The sequence below is a fragment of the Phyllobates terribilis genome, unplaced genomic scaffold (genome assembly GCF_046119375.1).
Source record: "Phyllobates terribilis strain yellow unplaced genomic scaffold, ASM4611937v1 Scaffold_6__1_contigs__length_29720123, whole genome shotgun sequence".
NCBI classification, from domain to species: domain Eukaryota; kingdom Metazoa; phylum Chordata; class Amphibia; order Anura; family Dendrobatidae; genus Phyllobates; species Phyllobates terribilis.
In genome coordinates, this window is record NW_027362766.1 from 1,774,434 (window position 1) to 1,792,024 (window position 17,591).

At 52.0% G+C, this 17,591-nt stretch overlaps 1 protein-coding gene across 2 annotated transcripts; it reads left to right on the forward strand.

Moving 5' to 3' along the window:
• The first annotated feature begins 6 nt into the window (after window positions 1–6).
• USF1 (upstream transcription factor 1) lies at window positions 7–5,590 on the forward strand. 2 transcript variants are annotated; one of them, XM_073637245.1, is made up of 8 exons: window positions 7–83; window positions 3,727–3,828; window positions 3,901–4,099; window positions 4,167–4,254; window positions 4,333–4,391; window positions 4,478–4,572; window positions 5,085–5,213; window positions 5,285–5,590. In XM_073637245.1, the coding sequence occupies exons 2-8, from the start codon at window positions 3,730–3,732 to the stop codon at window positions 5,372–5,374; spliced, it is 759 nt and encodes a 252-aa protein (XP_073493346.1). In that variant the 5' UTR covers window positions 7–83; window positions 3,727–3,729; the 3' UTR covers window positions 5,375–5,590. The 2 variants fall into 2 exon arrangements, with proteins under 2 accessions (XP_073493346.1, XP_073493348.1); XM_073637247.1 differs by having other exon boundaries at window positions 3,901–4,093.
• The last annotated feature ends 12,001 nt before the right edge of the window (window positions 5,591–17,591 follow it).

Genomic DNA, 17,591 nt, shown 5'->3' on the forward strand with positions numbered 1-17,591 from the left:
CCATTGCTAGTATCCAGTCGGCCGCGACCTTCTCAGACCCGGGGGTGAAGTATGTATTCCGGGCAGACAGCGGAGGAACACAGGTAGGTGATGGGGGGGCTAAAATAAAAGGCCCAATATCGGGGGCGCTGTAATACACGGCCAGACATCGGGGGGGGGGCGCTGTAATACACTGCCAGATATCTGGGGGGAGCGCTGTAATACACGGCCAGATATGGGGGGGTGGGGCGCTGTAATGCAAGGCCAGATATCGAGGGGGGAGCTGTAATACACTGCCAGATATGGGGGGGCGCTGTAATACACGACCAGATATCGAGGGGGGAGCTGTAATACACTGCCAGATATGGGGGGGCGCTGTAATACACGACCAGATATCGAGGGGGGGGCGCTGTAATACACGACCAGATATCGAGGGGGGGAGCACTGTAATACACGGCCAGATATCGGGGGGGGGGGGGCGCTGTAATACACGGCCAGATATCGAGGGGGGGGCGCTGTAATACACGACCAGATATCGAGGGGGGGGCGCTGTAATACACGACCAGATATCGAGGGGGGGAGCGCTGTAATACACGGCCAGATATCGGGTGGGGGGGGGGCGCTGTAATACATGGCCAGATATCGGGTGGGGGGGGGGGCGCTGTAATACATGGCCAGATATGGGGGGGGGCACTGTAATACACGGCCAGATATCGAGGGGGGGGCGCTGTAATACACGGCCATATATCGAGGGGGGGCGCTGTAATACACTGCCAGATATCTGGGGGGGCGCTGTAATATACGGCCAGATATCGAGGGGGGAGCGCTGTAATGCACGGCCAGATATGAGGGGGGGGGGCGCTGTAATGCACGGCCAGATATGAGGGGGGGAGGGCGCTGTAATGCACGGCCAGATATGGGGGGGTGGGGCGCTGTAATGCACGGCCAGATATCGGGGGGGCGCTGTAATGCACGGCCAGATATCGGGGGGGCGCTGTAATGCACGGCCAGATATCGGGGGGGGGGGGGGGCGCTGTAATGCACGGCCAGATATCGAGGAGGGGGCGCTGTAATGCACGGCCAGATATCGGGGGGGGGGGGGGCGCGCGCTGTAATGCACGGCCAGATATCGGGGGGGGGGGGGGGGCGGCGCTGTAATGCACGGCCATATATCTAGGGGCGGCGTTGTAATGCACGGCCAGATATTGGGGGGGGGGGCGCTGTAATGCACAGCCATATATCTAGGGGCGGCGTTGTAATGCACGGCCAGATATCGGGGGGGGCGCTGTATTGCACGGCCAGATATCGAGGGGGGCGCTGTATTGCACGGCCAGATATCGAGGGGGCACTGTATTGCACGGCCAGATATCGAGGGGGCGCTGTAATGCACGGCCAGATATCGGGGAGGGGGGGCCCTGTAATGCATGGCCATATATCTAGGGGCGGCGTTGTAATGCACGTCCAGATATTGGGGGGGGGGGGGGCGCTGTAATGCACGGCCATATATCTAGGGGCGGCGTTGTAATGCACGGCCAGATATCGGGGGGGGGGGGGCACTGTATTGCACGGCCAGATATCGAGGGGGCACTGTAATGCACGGCCAGATATCGGGGAGGGGGGCCCTGTAATGCACGGCCATATATCGGGGTGGGTGCTCTAATGCACGGCCATATATCTAGGGGCGGCGTTGTAATGCACGGCCAGATATCGAGGGGGCGATGTAATGCACGGCCAGATATCGGGGGTGGGGGGGTGCTGTAATACACGGCCATATATCGGGGGGGGGGGCTCTGTAATACACGGCCATATATCGAGGGGGGGCGCTGTAATGCACGGCCATATATCGAGGGGGGCTCTGTAATGCACGGCCAGATATCGGGGGTGGGGGGGCGCTGTAATACACGGCCATATATCGGGGGTGGGGGCGCTGTAATACACGGCCATATATCGAGGGAGGGCTCTGTAATGCACGGCCAGATATCGGGGGTGGGGGGGGGGGCGCTGTAATGCATGGCCAGATATCGAGGGGGGGGGGGCGCTGTAATGCATGGCCAGATATCGAGGGGGGGGGGCGCTGTAATACATGGCCAGATATCGAGGGGGCGGCACTGTAATACACGGCCATATATCGGGGGGAGGGGGGGGCCCTGTAATGCACAGCCAGATATCGAGAGGGGGGCGCTGTAATGCACGGCCAGATATCGAGAGGGGGGCGCTGTAATGCACGGCCAGATATCGAGGGGGGGGGCGCTGTAATACACGACCAGATATCGAGGGGGGGGGCGCTGTAATACACGACCAGATATCGAGGGGAGGGCGCTGTAATACACGGCCAGATATCGAGGGGGGGCGCTGTAATGCAAGGCCAGATATCGAGGGGAGGGCGCTGTAATGCAAGGCCAGATATCGAGGGGAGGGCGCTGTAATACATGACCAGATATCGAGGGGGGGGGCGCGCTGTAATGCACGGCCAGATATCGGGGGGAACGCTGTAATGCACGGCCAGATATCGGGGGGAACGCTGTAATGCACGGCCAGATATCGATGGGGGTGCGCTGTAATACAAGGCCAGATATTGGGGGGGAACGCTGTAATGCACGGCCAGATATCGAGGGGGGGGGGGGCACTGTAATACATGTCCAGATATAGGGGGAGGGGCGCTTTAATACTTGGCCAGATATCGGGGGGGCGCTGTAATACACGGCCAGATATCAAGGGGGGGGGGGGGCGCTTTAATACAAGGCCAGATATCGGGGGGCGCTGTAATGCACGGCCAGATATCGAGGGGGGGGCGCTGTAATGCACGGCCAGATATTGAGGGGTGGAGGTGCTGTAATAATCGGCCAGATATCGAGGGGGGGGGAGGGGCGCTATGGAGACTAGGAGTAGGGCTGGGGGCTGTCGGTCGGGGCTGCGGGCTAGTTCTTTTGGGGGCTGTCGGTCGGGGCTGCGGGCTTATAAGGCTTCTCCCAGCGCTGGCTCTTTTGGGGGCTGCGGGCTTATAAGGCTTCTCCCAGCGCTGGTTCTTTTGGGGGCTGCTGGCTTATAAGGCTCCTCCCAGCGCTTGTTCTTTTGGGGGCTGTCGGCCGGGGCTGGGGGCTGCGGGCTTATAAGGCTCCTCCCAGCGCTGGTTCTTTTGGGGGCTGTCGGCCAGGGCTGCGGGCTTATAAGGCTCCTCCCAGCGCTGGTTCTTTTGGGGGCTACGGGCTTATAAGGCTCCTCCCAGCGCTGGTTCGTTTACGGGCTGCGGGCTTATAAGGCTCCTCCCAGCGCTGGTTCTTTTGGGGGCTGCGGGCTTATAAGGCTCCTCCCAGCGCTGGTTCTTTTGGGGGCTGCAGGCTTATAAGGCTCCTCCCAGCGCTGGTTCTTTTGGGGGCTGCTGGCTTATAAGGCTCCTCCCAGCGCTTGTTCTTTTGGGGGCTGTCGGCTGGGGCTGGGGGCTGCGGGCTTATAAGGCTCCTCCCAGCGCTGGTTCTTTTGAGGGCTGTCGGCCGGGGCTGCGGGCTTATAAGGCTCCTCCCAGCGCTGGTTCCTTTGGGGACTGCGGGCTTATAAGGCTCCTCCCAGCGCTAACTCTTTTGGGGGCTGTCGGCCTGGGCTGGGGGCTGCAGGCTTATAAGGCTCCTCCCAGCGCTGGTTCTTTTAGGGGCTGCGGGCTTATAAGGCTCCTCCCAGCGCTGGTTCTTTTTGGGGCTGCGGCAGACTTTCTGCCCTGGTTGTAGCCTGTTGTGGCCTTGTCCTCTCCAGGTCATGTACAGGGTCATCCAGGTGGCGGAGGGCCAGTTGGATGGACAGACGGAGGGCACAGGTGCCATCAGTGGGTTCCCGGCGGCGCAGTCAATGACTCAGGTGAGGTCTTCTCCTATGCGTCATGTGCAGCGAGTGGGACTAGAAGGAAACGCCGTCTCTCGCACCTTGCAGGCCGTCATCCAAGGCGCGTTCACCAGTGAGGATGCTGGGGAGAGCGACACCGCCACAGAGACCCACTACACCTATTTTCCCACCGCAGCAGTGGCAGACACCAGTACGTCGGTTGGAGCAGGTGCCACCGCAACAACTGCTGTGGTCACCACACAGAACAATGAGACCCTGCTGGGTCAGACCGCGTCCACCGGTGCGGGTAAGACCTGATTACGGCCATCATCTGTGCTCCTGGACACAAGCTGATCTCTGCTTCCTCCTCACAGGGCAATTCTTTGTTATGATGTCTCCTCAAGATGTTCTCCAGGGGGGAGCTCAGCGGTCCATCGCCCCCCGGACTCACCCCTACTCTCCGTGAGTATCGGTCATTGTGAAGATCATAAACATGAAAGTTGTAACTGAAGAGGTCACGCATGTCTGTCCTCTGTCTAGGAAATCTGATGGCCCTCGCCCCACACGTGATGAGAAGAGGAGAGCTCAGCACAATGAAGGTGAGGCCCTGTAATGCTCTGCCCCTCAGCTGGAGGACGCTGTGCTCACTACCAGCTCCAGCATAATGGCGCCTGTCTCTTCACAGTGGAGCGCCGGCGTCGGGACAAGATCAACAACTGGATTGTTCAGCTGTCCAAGATCATCCCCGACTGCTCCATGGAGAGTACGAAGTCCGGCCAGGTGCGGAGCTGCGAGCGGCCTGCTTCCACAGCAGTGGAGGGGAAGGTCCTGGGCCCTGCCATTAGCTTGTTTCCACCAGTCTGATGTGCATGGCCACCTCTCTGAGCAGGCTGCCCCCGCTCAATATAGCCTGTTTTATCAGAGAAGGAGTGGGCTGCTGGGTGCGGGGGCACAGCGTGGCACGTAGGTTCTGGTGCCATTAGCTTGTTTCCACCACTGTGATGTGCATGGCCACCTCTCTGAGCAGGCTGCCCCCGCTCAATATGGCCTGTTCTATCAGAGAAGGAGTGGGCTGCTGGGTGCGAGGGCACAGCTTGGCACGTAGGTCCTGGGCCCTGCCATTAGCTTGTTTCCACCACTGTGATGTGCATGGCCACCTCTCTGAGCAGGCTGCCCCCGCTCAATATGGCCTGTTCTATCAGAGAAGGAGTGGGCTGCTGGGTGCGAGGGCACAGTGGGGCGTGTAGGTTCTGGTGCCATTTCCCAACTCTCACATCTTGCCTGTTCTTTAGAGTAAAGGCGGCATCTTGTCTAAAGCCTGTGACTACATCCAAGAGCTGCGCCAGGGGAACTTACGCCTGTCCGAGGAGCTGCAGAACCTCGAGCAGCTGCAGATGGACAATGAGCTGTTGAGGCAGCAGGTGAGTTTCAAGGCCTGAGGAGGTGACGGGCTATAAGACCCTGGTGACTGGGCCTTCTCCTTCTTGTGCAGGTGGAAGATATCAAGAACAAGAATCTGAATCTCCGCACTCAGCTCCGCCATCATGGGGTAGAGATCATTATTGAGAATGTCACCCGCTGAAGACCCACCTTGGAGACCAGGCCCATGGACAGTGGACCAAGATTGCCAGCCCGTGCATCAGTGCACTGTAAATACACCATGAGGAGACTCGTGTGACCAGATGTAGAAATGTATATTTGTCAATTTTTGTACTTGTGTTGCCCCCCACTCTGCCCGGCGTCACTTTTGCCACCTGTCCTTATCTTGTTTTATTAGATTGAATTGTGCTGTACAGTCCTTGCCGCCTCTTCTGCCTGTCATTGACCGTCGTCCACTCCTGCCTGCTCGGAGCTCCTGACATTGACAGCTTCTGCTCTGCTCCCCACCGCCTTGTGATGTTTGGGGGTCACGTTCTCCGTTACTCATATGGAAGGAGATTGTCTGGATTGTCTACAGCATGAGCTTCAGCGTGCCTTGGGCACCAGCAGGGCTCTGCTCTAGTGCCCGGCCCAGGGTAGTGGGGAGGTGATGTCCACACACTTGACACCATTCTGCCTCATGATTTGCCCCTTCGCTCAGTATTCAGTGTTTGGTACAGATGTGATTGTTTCACGGCGTCCATGGCTGACACCAAATATGTAGACCACCACCTGAGCCCACGCCCATCATAGTGCAGACATCCGGGAGAGGATGATGACAAGCCAGAGGAAACGAAGCCATCAGCAAAGCATGGCACCATGTCCTGACACCATATTGCCAGAAGCCACCGACTGTCTGAAGGGCTAAACAGACGCCTGCGGGGGACAGGGGCTTGTGGACGGCCATGAGGAACTGAGACGGGTCTGAGGGATAGCTCTACATACCTGAGGGTGATCACACTGGCCTAAAAGAGAATTTCCCACAGACCCTTCACATGTGCCCCAACCCCCATCCTGATCATGAACCAGAGATCAGCAGTTGGACTTTATTGTGCCACGATCCGTATACCAATTCTCCATCTCTGGTACAGGAACAACCTTCTCCAATCCTGAGGACAGCCCGTACACGCCAGTAGGAGAGTTGGTTTTCAGGGTGCATTAAGAAAATGGGACTGTAGAAAGTAACGCATGCCGAACATAGCCGCAGACGTAAATCTCCGCCAACATGTCCACCAAGCTGTGCGTCCCAATCCTTTCCATCATAGAGTCCTGATTTTTCATCCAGTCCCGTTGCCCCCGGTGTAGAACCTCCGGTCTCTCGCCGTGACCGAGCGGCTGGTGGTAAAGAGCTCACTGCTGCCAGTGCCGTCCCGCGATACGAGCCACTGGTGGGACAAGTCTGTCCATGACATTTCTTCCTTCTGAACGGTCCCCCATCACCTGTGAGTGATATTATTGAGAAGTGGAAGGAGCTGCAGGAAGTCAACCCCGTGACGTTACAGAGCGGGGGCTTGCTGTAGACAAGTCACCACCGCTTCGCGAGACTCTGCCTCAGCTCATTAAACCCTAATGATTCAGCACAAGATATTGTGGGCAGTTGTAGCTTTCAGCTTTGTGGGGACAGTTTGGGGAAGCCCTTTTCTGCTCCCTATGACTGTGCACAGGATCCATAAAAAGACAGTTGGGGGGAGAGGTCAAGGCTGTGTGCGGCTAGTCGCCATATTTGGGGTAAACTAGGAAAGGCTTATTTTCTGAGTCTTTCTGGTGGTGGTCATCAGGGGCACCAGACCTAACGGGGAGATTACTGGGCTGGTGGCACAGAAAGTAATGTACAACTGATAAGTGTCTGAACTAAGGGGCAAAAATTGTCATCAGCACCTCCAAAATCTTGTAAAATTCCTTCTCTGGGGTGTGGGAATTGTGATGGAGTCAGATCCCAAGCAGCTATATGAATGCCTATGGCTGTAGAGAGGGACGCCACACACATGGACAAAGTTGTTGGTGCCTTCTGTTAACGTAAGAAAAACTCAAAATGATCACTAAGATAACGTAAAGCTGACAAAAAGTAATTTTCAATGTAAATTTACAGAAAACAACTAATGAGAATCAGACATTTAATTAAAATGCCCTGGACAAAAATGATGTGATCATAGGGACATGCTAATCTAAGGTGCGTCCTGTATTCAGCATCTCCAGGGGTCTACAGACTTCTAATCAGCCAGTGCCTATTTACAGGCTGAAAAGTAGTCACTGTGCTGTTTGTTATCACGGTGTGGTCCAGACTGAGCACGGAGCACAGAAAGCTGGGGAGAGCGTTCTCAGGAGACTAGAAAGAAAAGTATAGACAAACCTGGTAAAAGGTCAGGTCTGGATGTACTTGTATTCAGAAGCGTAAGGTCTATGGGGCCGTATCCTAATTCATCAGCAATGTCTGACTCGCTCGTTATTCAGTAAATTTACTTTGAAAATGACTTTTGTCAGTTTCAGGTTATTTCGGTGACCATTATGGGGTTTCTTACTTTAAGGCCAGGGTCACACAAGGAGAATCACCGTTTTTACAGTACGTTTACCCAGATATAATAAAATCTAACTTTCAATAAAGTTATTAAAATACAATTAAGAAAAGAACTAAACGCCCAAGAGAGAACAAACGCGATAGACTTAATCCTGTCCCTAAAAACCTACCCCTCGCTCCTGCTGTCTGCGGAGGCTGGCACCCTAGAGACCGGCGGCGCCCCAGCTCCCTGGCGGCTGTCCCTTCTTGCCCTACTGGGCCCTACTGACAAAACTGCAGGGGCACAACCTATGTCACCGAAGTATTGGTTGGGCGGTAGAGAAAAAATAACACCATTAGATGAGACCTCCGATACCTATGTGTCACTGCATAGCCGACATGGGAGAGAGTGGAAGGATAGACGTAGTCCCTGTGGGGGTCTGGCTCATTACTCTCGGTATATTAGGTGAGTAACTCCTAGGTGGTCGCATGTAATCACGCGTTCCACCTCCAGCGCATGGCCGGAAATATGTAGTTATGCGTTCCACCCGATTGAACACAACTGCACATTGTGCTGTCAGGTTGGCACAAGGCCGGCGTGGCACCAACCGTCGTGTATCATACCTCCTGGGGGGCACCAACCGTCATGTATCATTCCTCCTGGGGGCACCAACCGTCGTGTATCATACCTCCTGGGGGGCACCGACCGTCCTGTATCATACCTCCTGGGGGGCACCGACCGTCATGTATCATACCTCCTGGGGGGCACCAACCATCATGTATCATACCTCCTGGGGGGCACCGACCGTCCTGTATCATACCTCCTGGGGGGCACCGACCGTCCTGTATCATACCTCCTGGGGGGCACCGACCGTCGTGTATCATACCTCCTGGGGGGCACCAACCGTCATGTATCATTCCTCCTGGGGGCACCAACCGTCGTGTATCATACCTCCTGGGGGGCACCGACCGTCCTGTATCATACCTCCTGGGGGGCACCGACCGTCATGTATCATACCTCCTGGGGGGCACCAACCATCATGTATCATACCTCCTGGGGGGCACCGACCGTCCTGTATCATACCTCCTGGGGGGCACCAACCGTCATGTATCATACCTCCTGGGGGGCACCGACCATCATGTATCATACCTCCTGGGGGGCACCGACCGTCCTGTATCATACCTCCTGGGGGGCACCGACCATCCTGTATCATACCTCCTGGGGGGCACCGACCGTCCTGTATCATACCTCCTGGGGGGCACCGACCATCCTGTATCATACCTCCTGGGGTCACCGACCGTCCTGTATCATCCCTCCTGGGGGGCACCGACCGTCATGTATCATTCCTCCTGGGGGCACCGACCATCCTGTATCATACCTCCTGGGGGCACCGACCATCATGTATCATACCTCCTGGGGGGCACCAACCGTCATGTATCATACCTCCGGGGGGGGGGGGGGCACCGACCGTCATGTATCATACCTCCGGGGGGGGCACCGACCATCATGTATCATACCTCCGGGGGGGGGGGCACCGACCGTCATGTATCATACCTCCAGGGGGGCACCGACCGTCATGTATCATACCTCCTGGGGGGCACCAACCATCATGTATCATACCTCCTGGGGGGCACCGACCGTCCTGTATCATACCTCCTGGGGGGCACCGACCATCCTGTATCATACCTCCTGGGGGGCACCGACCGTCCTGTATCATACCTCCTGGGGGGCACCGACCATCCTGTATCATACCTCCAGGGGTCACCGACCGTCCTGTATCATCCCTCCTGGGGGGCACCGACTGTCATGTATCATACCTCCTGGGGGGCACCGACCGTCATGTATCATACCTCCTGGGGGCACCGACCATCATGTATCATACCTCCTGGGGGCACCGACCATCATGTATCATACCTCCAGGGGGGCACCGACCGTCATGTATCATACCTCCTGGGGGGCACCGACCGTCATGTATCATACCTCCAGGGGGGCACCGACCGTCATGTGTCGTACCTCCAGGGGTCACCGACCGTCCTGTATCATCCCTCCTGGGGGGCACCGACCGTCATGTATCATTCCTCCTGGGGGCACCGACCATCCTGTATCATACCTCCTGGGGGCACCGACCATCATGTATCATACCTCCTGGGGGGCACCGACCGTCATGTATCATACCTCCGGGGGGGGGGGGGCACCGACCGTCATGTATCATACCTCCGGGGGGGGCACCGACCATCATGTATCATACCTCCGGGGGGGGGGGGCACCGACCGTCATGTATCATACCTCCAGGGGGGCACCGACCGTCATGTATCATACCTCCTGGGGGGCACCGACCGTCATGTATCATACCTCCTGGGGGCACCGACCATCATGTATCATACCTCCTGGGGGCACCGACCATCATGTATCATACCTCCTGGGGGCACCGACCATCATGTATCATACCTCCAGGGGGGCACCGACCGTCATGTATCATACCTCCTGGGGGGCACCGACCGTCATGTATCATACCTCCAGGGGGGCACCGACCGTCATGTGTCGTACCTCCTGGGGGGCACCGACCGTTATGTGTCGTACCTCCTGGGGGGCACCGACCGTCATGCGTCGTACCTCTTGGGGGGCATCGACCACCTGTATATCAGAATTACGGGGCCATGTCCCGGTCGCGCTTAGAGCTGGTGCTAGATGTGAGGTCCCGTCACCCTCACACTTTATAATCGCTAATTGTTGGTACTTGCAAGTTCTGCAAACGGAGGGAAAGGAGAAGCACGAAAACAAAGAGGTAGAGAATTAGGAGATTGTCCTTTCTGTCATCCACAGATACCGACCCCAAACATACCGGTGACATGATTCAGCCGAGAACATCAATCTGTGCAGAGCATCGCTTCTAGCCATTGGTCTATTACTCCTGATGAAGCTCATGGAGAGGAGAAACGCGTTGCGTTGCATACAGGTTTTAGCACTTATATTAGGAGCAGTAATATCTATTCATATCTATGACATGTCTGTTTTATTCACTACATCATATATGAACCGATGGGGAGGGAGTTGATTGGTTTTTGAAACTCTAGCTGAGGGGGTAACATGGGAACTACCATCTTCTTTTCTGGTTTAATTGTTTACACAAAATAGCCTGATTGATCCCTCAAAACAAGACATTATATATATATATATATATATATATATATATATATATATATATATATATATATATATATATACACTGCTCAAAAACTAAAGGGACCCCTGAAATCCCCCCTCCTAGATCTGAATGGATGAAATCTTCTCATTGAATACTTTGTTCTGTACAGTGTCCATTTTAGGACATGATCAGATATCAAAGTCAAACATCAGAATGATGTCAGTTTGAGGCTAAAGACCCTGTCTGAGAACTGATTCTGACGAGTGATTCTGACGAGTGACTTTTACACCTGTAATAATAATAAAAAAAAAAAAATTAACTGTTCGCTGATGGGACTTGAACCCAAAATTCTGCATCCCAAAACCAGTGCACTAACCACTAAGCTATAAACTTAGTTGTAAAAGCCTTGGAGTTCTATTTGATTATATGATTTTCAGTGCAAACTTGTCTAAAACTCATTGGGACTTATGCACAGACTGCAAGCAAGCCAAATTCAAATGATGTGTGATTTTGATGTGTGACTTTCTTCAAACATCAGATTCAGAATCATAATGACTTTTAGTCACCCTGAGTATTTTCATGGTTGATCTCATAAGACAAGAAAAGCGGCCAGTTGGTATCATTTGACTGGATGGCACAATGGTAAGGCATAAAACCTCTGAAACTACCGTGGTAGAGTTTAAATTCTGATAGAAATAAGTTTTTTTGTTTTTTTTTTATTATTATGCCTATTTATCACACAAACTACAGGGGTGTTTTACTTTTAATATCTATATCTGACGCTCTGATTGTCATCCTGATGTGTTAAGAGTTTCAGACGCGCTGGATATTTGCATGGTAAATTACATAGCCAAAGTAAATTGGGAGTTTGCAGCCAGTACTTGGGTGGATGGAAATAAAAATTTACAATAAAGACATTTTATCATTAGACCCCTTTAAGAAATTATGCAAATATATAGTCACTTGGAAATAGATATTTAGTAAATTATTGCCTCCCAATTTACTTTGACTATGTAATTTACCATGGAAATAGACAGCGTGTCTGAAACTCTTAACATGTCAGGATGACAATCAGAGTGTCAGACATTAAAAGTAAAACACCCCTGTAGGTTGTGTGCTAAATAGAAAAATGTTTTTTTTCTTTTAAATATGACTATGAGGATTTGAACTCTACCACTATAGTTTCAGAGGCTGATGCCTTACCATTGAGCTACCCAGTCAAATGATACCAACTGGCTGCTTTTCTTGTCTTATGAGATCAACCATGAAAATACTAAAAAAGTCATTGTGATTCTGAATCTGATGTTTGAAGAAAGTCACACATCAGACTCACACATCAAAATCACACATCATTTGAATTTGGCTTGCTTGCAGTCTGTGCATAAGTCCCAATAAGTTTTAGACAAGTTTGCACTGAAAATCATATAATCAAATAGAACTCCAAGGTTTTTACAGCTGAGTTTATAGCTTAGTGATTAGTGTACTGGTTTTGGGACACAGAATTTTGGGTTCAAATCCCATCAGCAAACATCGTTTGTCAGAATCACTTATCAAAATCAGTTCTCAAACAGGGTATTTAGCCTCATCATTCGGATGTTTGATTTTGATATCTGATCATGTCCTAAAATGGACACTGTAGTTCTGTACAAAGTTGAATGTGCTGACAACAAAATCACACAAAAATCATCAATGGAAATCACATTTATTAACCAATAGAGGCCTGGATTTGGAGTCACCCCCAAAATTAAAGTGGAAAAACCCACTACAGGCTGATCCATCTTTGATGCAATGTCCTTAAAACAAGTCACAATGAGGCTGAGTATTGTGTGTGGCCTCCACGTGCCTGTATGACCTCCCTACAATGCCTGGGCATGCTCCTGATGAGGCTGAGTATTGTGTGTGGCCTCCACGTGCCTGTATGACCTCCCTACAACGCCTGGGCATGCTCCTGATGAGGGTGAGTATTGTGTGTGGCCTCCACGTGCCTGTATGACCTCCCTACAACGCCTGGGCATGCACCTGATGAGGCTGAGTATTGTGTGTGGCCTCCACGTGCCTGTATGACCTCCCTACAACGCCTGGGCATGCTCCTGCTGAGGCTGAGTATTGTGTGTGGCCTCCACGTGCCTGTATGACCTCCCTACAACGCCTGGGCATGCACCTGATGAGGCTGAGTATTGTGTGTGGCCTCCACGTGCCTGTATGACCTCCCTACAACGCCTGGGCATGCTCCTGATGAGGCTGAGTATTGTGTGTGGCCTCCACGTGCCTGTATGACCTCCCTACAACGCCTGGGCATGCTCCCTATGAGACTGAGTATTGTGTGTGGCCTCCACGTGCCTGTATGACCTCCCTACAACGCCTGGGCATGCTCCTGATGAGGCTGAGTATTGTGTGTGGCCTCCACGTGCCTGTATGACCTCCCTACAATGCCTGGGCATGCTCCTGATGAGGCTCAGTATTGTGTGTGGCTTCCACGTGCCTGTATGACCTCCCTACAACGCCTGGGCATGCTCCTGATGAGGCTGAGTATTGTGTGTGGCCTCCACGTGCCTGTATGACCTCCCTACAATGCCTGGGCATGCTCCTGATGAGGTTGCGGATGGTCTCCTGTGGGATCTCCTCCCAGACCTGGACTAAAGCATCCGCCAACTCCTGGACAGTCTGTGGTGCAATGTGACGGTGGATGGAGCGAGACATGATGTCCCAGATGTGCTCAATCGGATTCAGGTCTGGGGAACGGGTGGCCAGTCCATAGCTTCAATGCCTTCATCTTGCAGGAACTGCTGACACACTCCAGCCACATGAGGTCTGGCATTGTCCTGCATTAGGAGGACCCCAGGGCCAACCGCACCAGCATATGGTCTCACAAGGGGTCTGAGGATCTCATCTCGGTACCTAATGGCAGTCAGGCTACCTCTGGCGAGCACATGGAGGGCTGTGCGGCCCTCTAAAGAAATGCCACCCCACACCATTACTGACCCACTGCCAAACCGGTCATGCTGAAGGATGTTGCAGGCAGCAGATCGCTCTCCACGGCGTCTCCAGACTCTGTCACGTCTGTCACATGTGCTCAGTGTGAACCTGCTTTCATCTGTGAAGAGCACAGGGCGCCAGTGGCCACTTTGCCAATCCTGGTGTTCTGTGGCAAATGCCAAGCGTCCTGCACGGTGTTGGGCTGTGAGCACAACCCCCATCTGTGGACGTCGGGCCCTCATACCACCCTCATGGAGTCGGTTTCTAACTGTTTGTGCAGACACATGCACATTTGTGGCCTGCTGGAGGTCATTTTGCAGGGCTCTGGCAGTGTCTTCCTGTTCCTCCTTGCACAAAGGTGGAGGTAGCGGTCCTGCTGCTGGGTTGTTGCCCTCCTACTGCCCCCTCCACGTCTCCTGGTGTACTGGCCTGTCTCCTGGTAGCGCCTCCAGCCTCTGGACACTACGCTGACAGACACAGCAAACCTTCTTGCCACAGCTCGCATTGATGTGCCATCCTGGATGAGCTGCACTACCTGAGCAACTTCTGTGGGTTGTACTGTAGACACCGCCTCATGTACCTCTAGGGGTGAGAGCAATGCCAAAATGAAAAAGTGACCAAAACAACAGCCAAAAAGGATGAGAACAGAGAAATGGTCTGTGGTCACCACCTGCAGAACCGCTCCTTTATAGGGGGTATCTTGCTAATTGCCGATCATTTCTACCTGTTGTCTGTTCCATTTGCACAACAGCAGGAGACATTGATTCACAATCAGTGTTGCTTCATAACTGGACAGGTAGATTTCACAGAAGTGTTATTGACTTGGAGTTATATTGTGTTGTTTAAGTGTTCTCTTTATTTTTTTGAGCAGTATATATATATATATATATATATATATATGTATATGAGGTCTGATTTTTTGTAATACATCATTTTGATACAAGTATCTGGGCGGGCTCCCTTTCCTGTCAAGGTGTCACACACAGTTTAGAAAAGACAAAGTGCAACACGAAGGGAAGAGGGGAAGGGAGCCCAGACACTAGGGAAAGGGGGAGTGGAGACCTCCTAAGCTGATCTGATATCACCCTGTCTCCCCTATCGTCCCTATATAGGTTCCTCACCAATCGCTGCACAAGAACCTAAACCCTGTATTTCCCTAGAACTTTGCCCTAGCTAGGGAAGGAGGGGGATGAGCGCTAGGCAGTCCCCACTAACCACTAAAGACAGCAAGGGGAGACAAACACGGGGGAAGTAACTTAGCTTGAGTCAACTTCAGAGAGATTACACACACAGCCTCTTAGCACCAAAGAGGAAGTAAGCAGACTGCAACAGCTCCAAGCCTTCACAAGGGAACATGTGAATATCACCAGCACCTCCCTATAGCAAACAGGAAGTATTTAAACACTCAGACCTGGGTGTCAATTAGCCGGAGGGAAGTAGCCGCTGGGTCCTAGAGTGAGACAGCTATGAAGGCTTCTGTAATGCCAAACAAAGAGATCCTCTGCAACCAACTGAAGGACGACTGTCACTTCTGACACACCCGTGACCGTACCCCCCCCTCCCCTCTATGAGTGGCCTCTGAACACTCAGAACCAGGTTTCTCAGGATAAGAGGTGTGGAATGAACGAACCAACCTGGGAGCATTCACTTCTGATGCGAAACCCACATCTTCTCATGTGGACCATAGCCTTTCCAGTGCACCAAGTATTGTAGAGAATGACATTGAAGACAAGAATCTACAATCCTCGAAATCTGAAACTAAAGATTAACATCAACCATTACTTGAGGCGGCGGTAGGGATGAGGGCTTAAGAGGTTCCACATATTTCTTGAGTAAGGACCTGTGGAAAACGTTGTGGACCTTAAGGGCCTGAGGAAGCTCAAGATGAAACGCTGCTGGGTTAATGACAGCGGTTATTTTGTAGGGACCAATAAATCTAGGTCCTGGCTTCCAAGAAGAGACCTTCAACTTGATATTCCTGGTAGACAACCAAAGTCATTCACATTCAGGTCTGGACCTGGCAAGCGTTTTTTGTCAGCCATACGTTTGTATCTGTCTCCCATGATCTTTAAATTACTCAGGACCCCCCACCACACAGAGGAGAGTGATGTAGCAAAACGTTCCTCCTCAGGAACTCCCAAAGCTTCTCCCTCACTAAAGGTACCAAACTGGATGGTAACTGTATACACCGAAGAACTGTGACCTGCCAGTGGATTCTTAACGATGATTATTAATGGAAAACTCTGCCAGCGGTAAGTAGGATGCCCAATCCTCCTGATTTTCGGAGATGAAATACCTAAGGTAGGTCTCCAAATTCTGATTGACACGCTGGGTCTGTCCATTTGACTGAGGGTGGAAGGCAGAGGAAAAGGACAGCTGCACCCCCAGTCGAGAACAGAATGCTTTCCAGAACTTGGAAACAAACTGACATCACATAGGACAGAACCCCGTGAAGCTTCATGATCTCATTTATGAACACCTGAGCAAGTGTTTTGGCATTTGGAAGTGCCGGTAATGCGACAAAGTGACCCATTTTACTGAACCTATCTACAACCACCAAAACCACCGTTTTGCCTGCATAAACCGGTAGGTCAGTAATAAAATCTATGGACAAGTGTATCCATGGTTGTCATAGAAAATATTTCAAATCTTTCCCTCCAAATCCCTCTTCCCCCCCACCCCTATACCATCTGTCAAAGGAGAAGAGCTAGCTTCTATGCAAATGGCAGTGCACACAAGAAGTGGCAAACTCAATTATCCAGGCTTATTACCATACGAAATGCAGCTCCTGGTAAAAGGAGACATGTGTGACCAATAGACACCATTGAACATATGAAAAGGAGACTGAAGGAGTTGTGTATCTGATTAAGTGGTAACGAGTATGCCACATGAGAGAGATGGTAAACATCTTGTTAAGGCTTCAAAGGGAATCTATCTCACTCCTTACATTAGCCAGGACATTCCCAGCTGCACATGAGGCAGACGATTAGGCACCGAAATGAGATATGGAATATTGGAAGATCTATAATTCGGATTGTGATGAGACACATTTTTAGCGGTGGGGATAACTAAGGAACAGTATGCATATTTTTCCATATTTCTGAGCCCAGCCGGTGAGCTGTAATGCAAGAGGACAAGCATAACCAACAGCAGTCATGTCATGTTTGGTCTCTAAATAAAGGTAAAATCGCAATAAAAAAATATGGCATCACTTGCTAACTTCTGCGATCATCAAATGAGGAGATATCACCGAAATTAAAGATTTAATGAAACCATGAAGGGAGACCAGCCCATGTGAGGTCATCACAGGGGAGTCTGTGGGCAGGGCCCATTTCAGCATAAAAGATCAAGCCGAATATTGATTTATACTATGCCGGGAGATACATATTTGTGTAAGCAGGGGTCACGTTCCATAACGGTCTATTGGAGTGCTCCCCTCCAGCTAAACTGCATCGTCTCTGCGATTGGTCTAGTAAGTTTCTTCTGTTAATCCCTTTTTATTTTGTGTAACTGTATATTCTGTATTGTATATGCCCTCTTTGTAAAATCTTTTGTATATATTTTTCCTAAACACTGCCTCCCTTTGGATTAAATATAAAATGTAATAGTTCTGTTTCTTTTGCTCTGTAATCGTTCCTCCCCCGAAGCCATATACTACGAGAAAGCAGGCGTCCGATCAGGCCTGTATTTAAAACTGATTGGTGGTGACAGCAAATAATCTTTCTTGGGTTATCGTGACGCTAGCAGTGATCGTACAAGGGTGT

Bases quoted from the DNA above. Each gene is read 5' to 3' on its own strand.
- USF1 (XM_073637245.1), top strand. From the start codon at position 3,730: ATGTACAGGGTCATCCAGGTGGCGGAGGGCCAGTTGGATGGACAGACG. The intron at 4,255-4,332 runs GTGAGTATCGGT...TCCTCTGTCTAG, and splicing joins CGGACTCACCCCTACTCTCC to GAAATCTGATGGCCCTCGCC. The intron at 5,214-5,284 runs GTGAGTTTCAAG...CTTCTTGTGCAG, and splicing joins ATGAGCTGTTGAGGCAGCAG to GTGGAAGATATCAAGAACAA.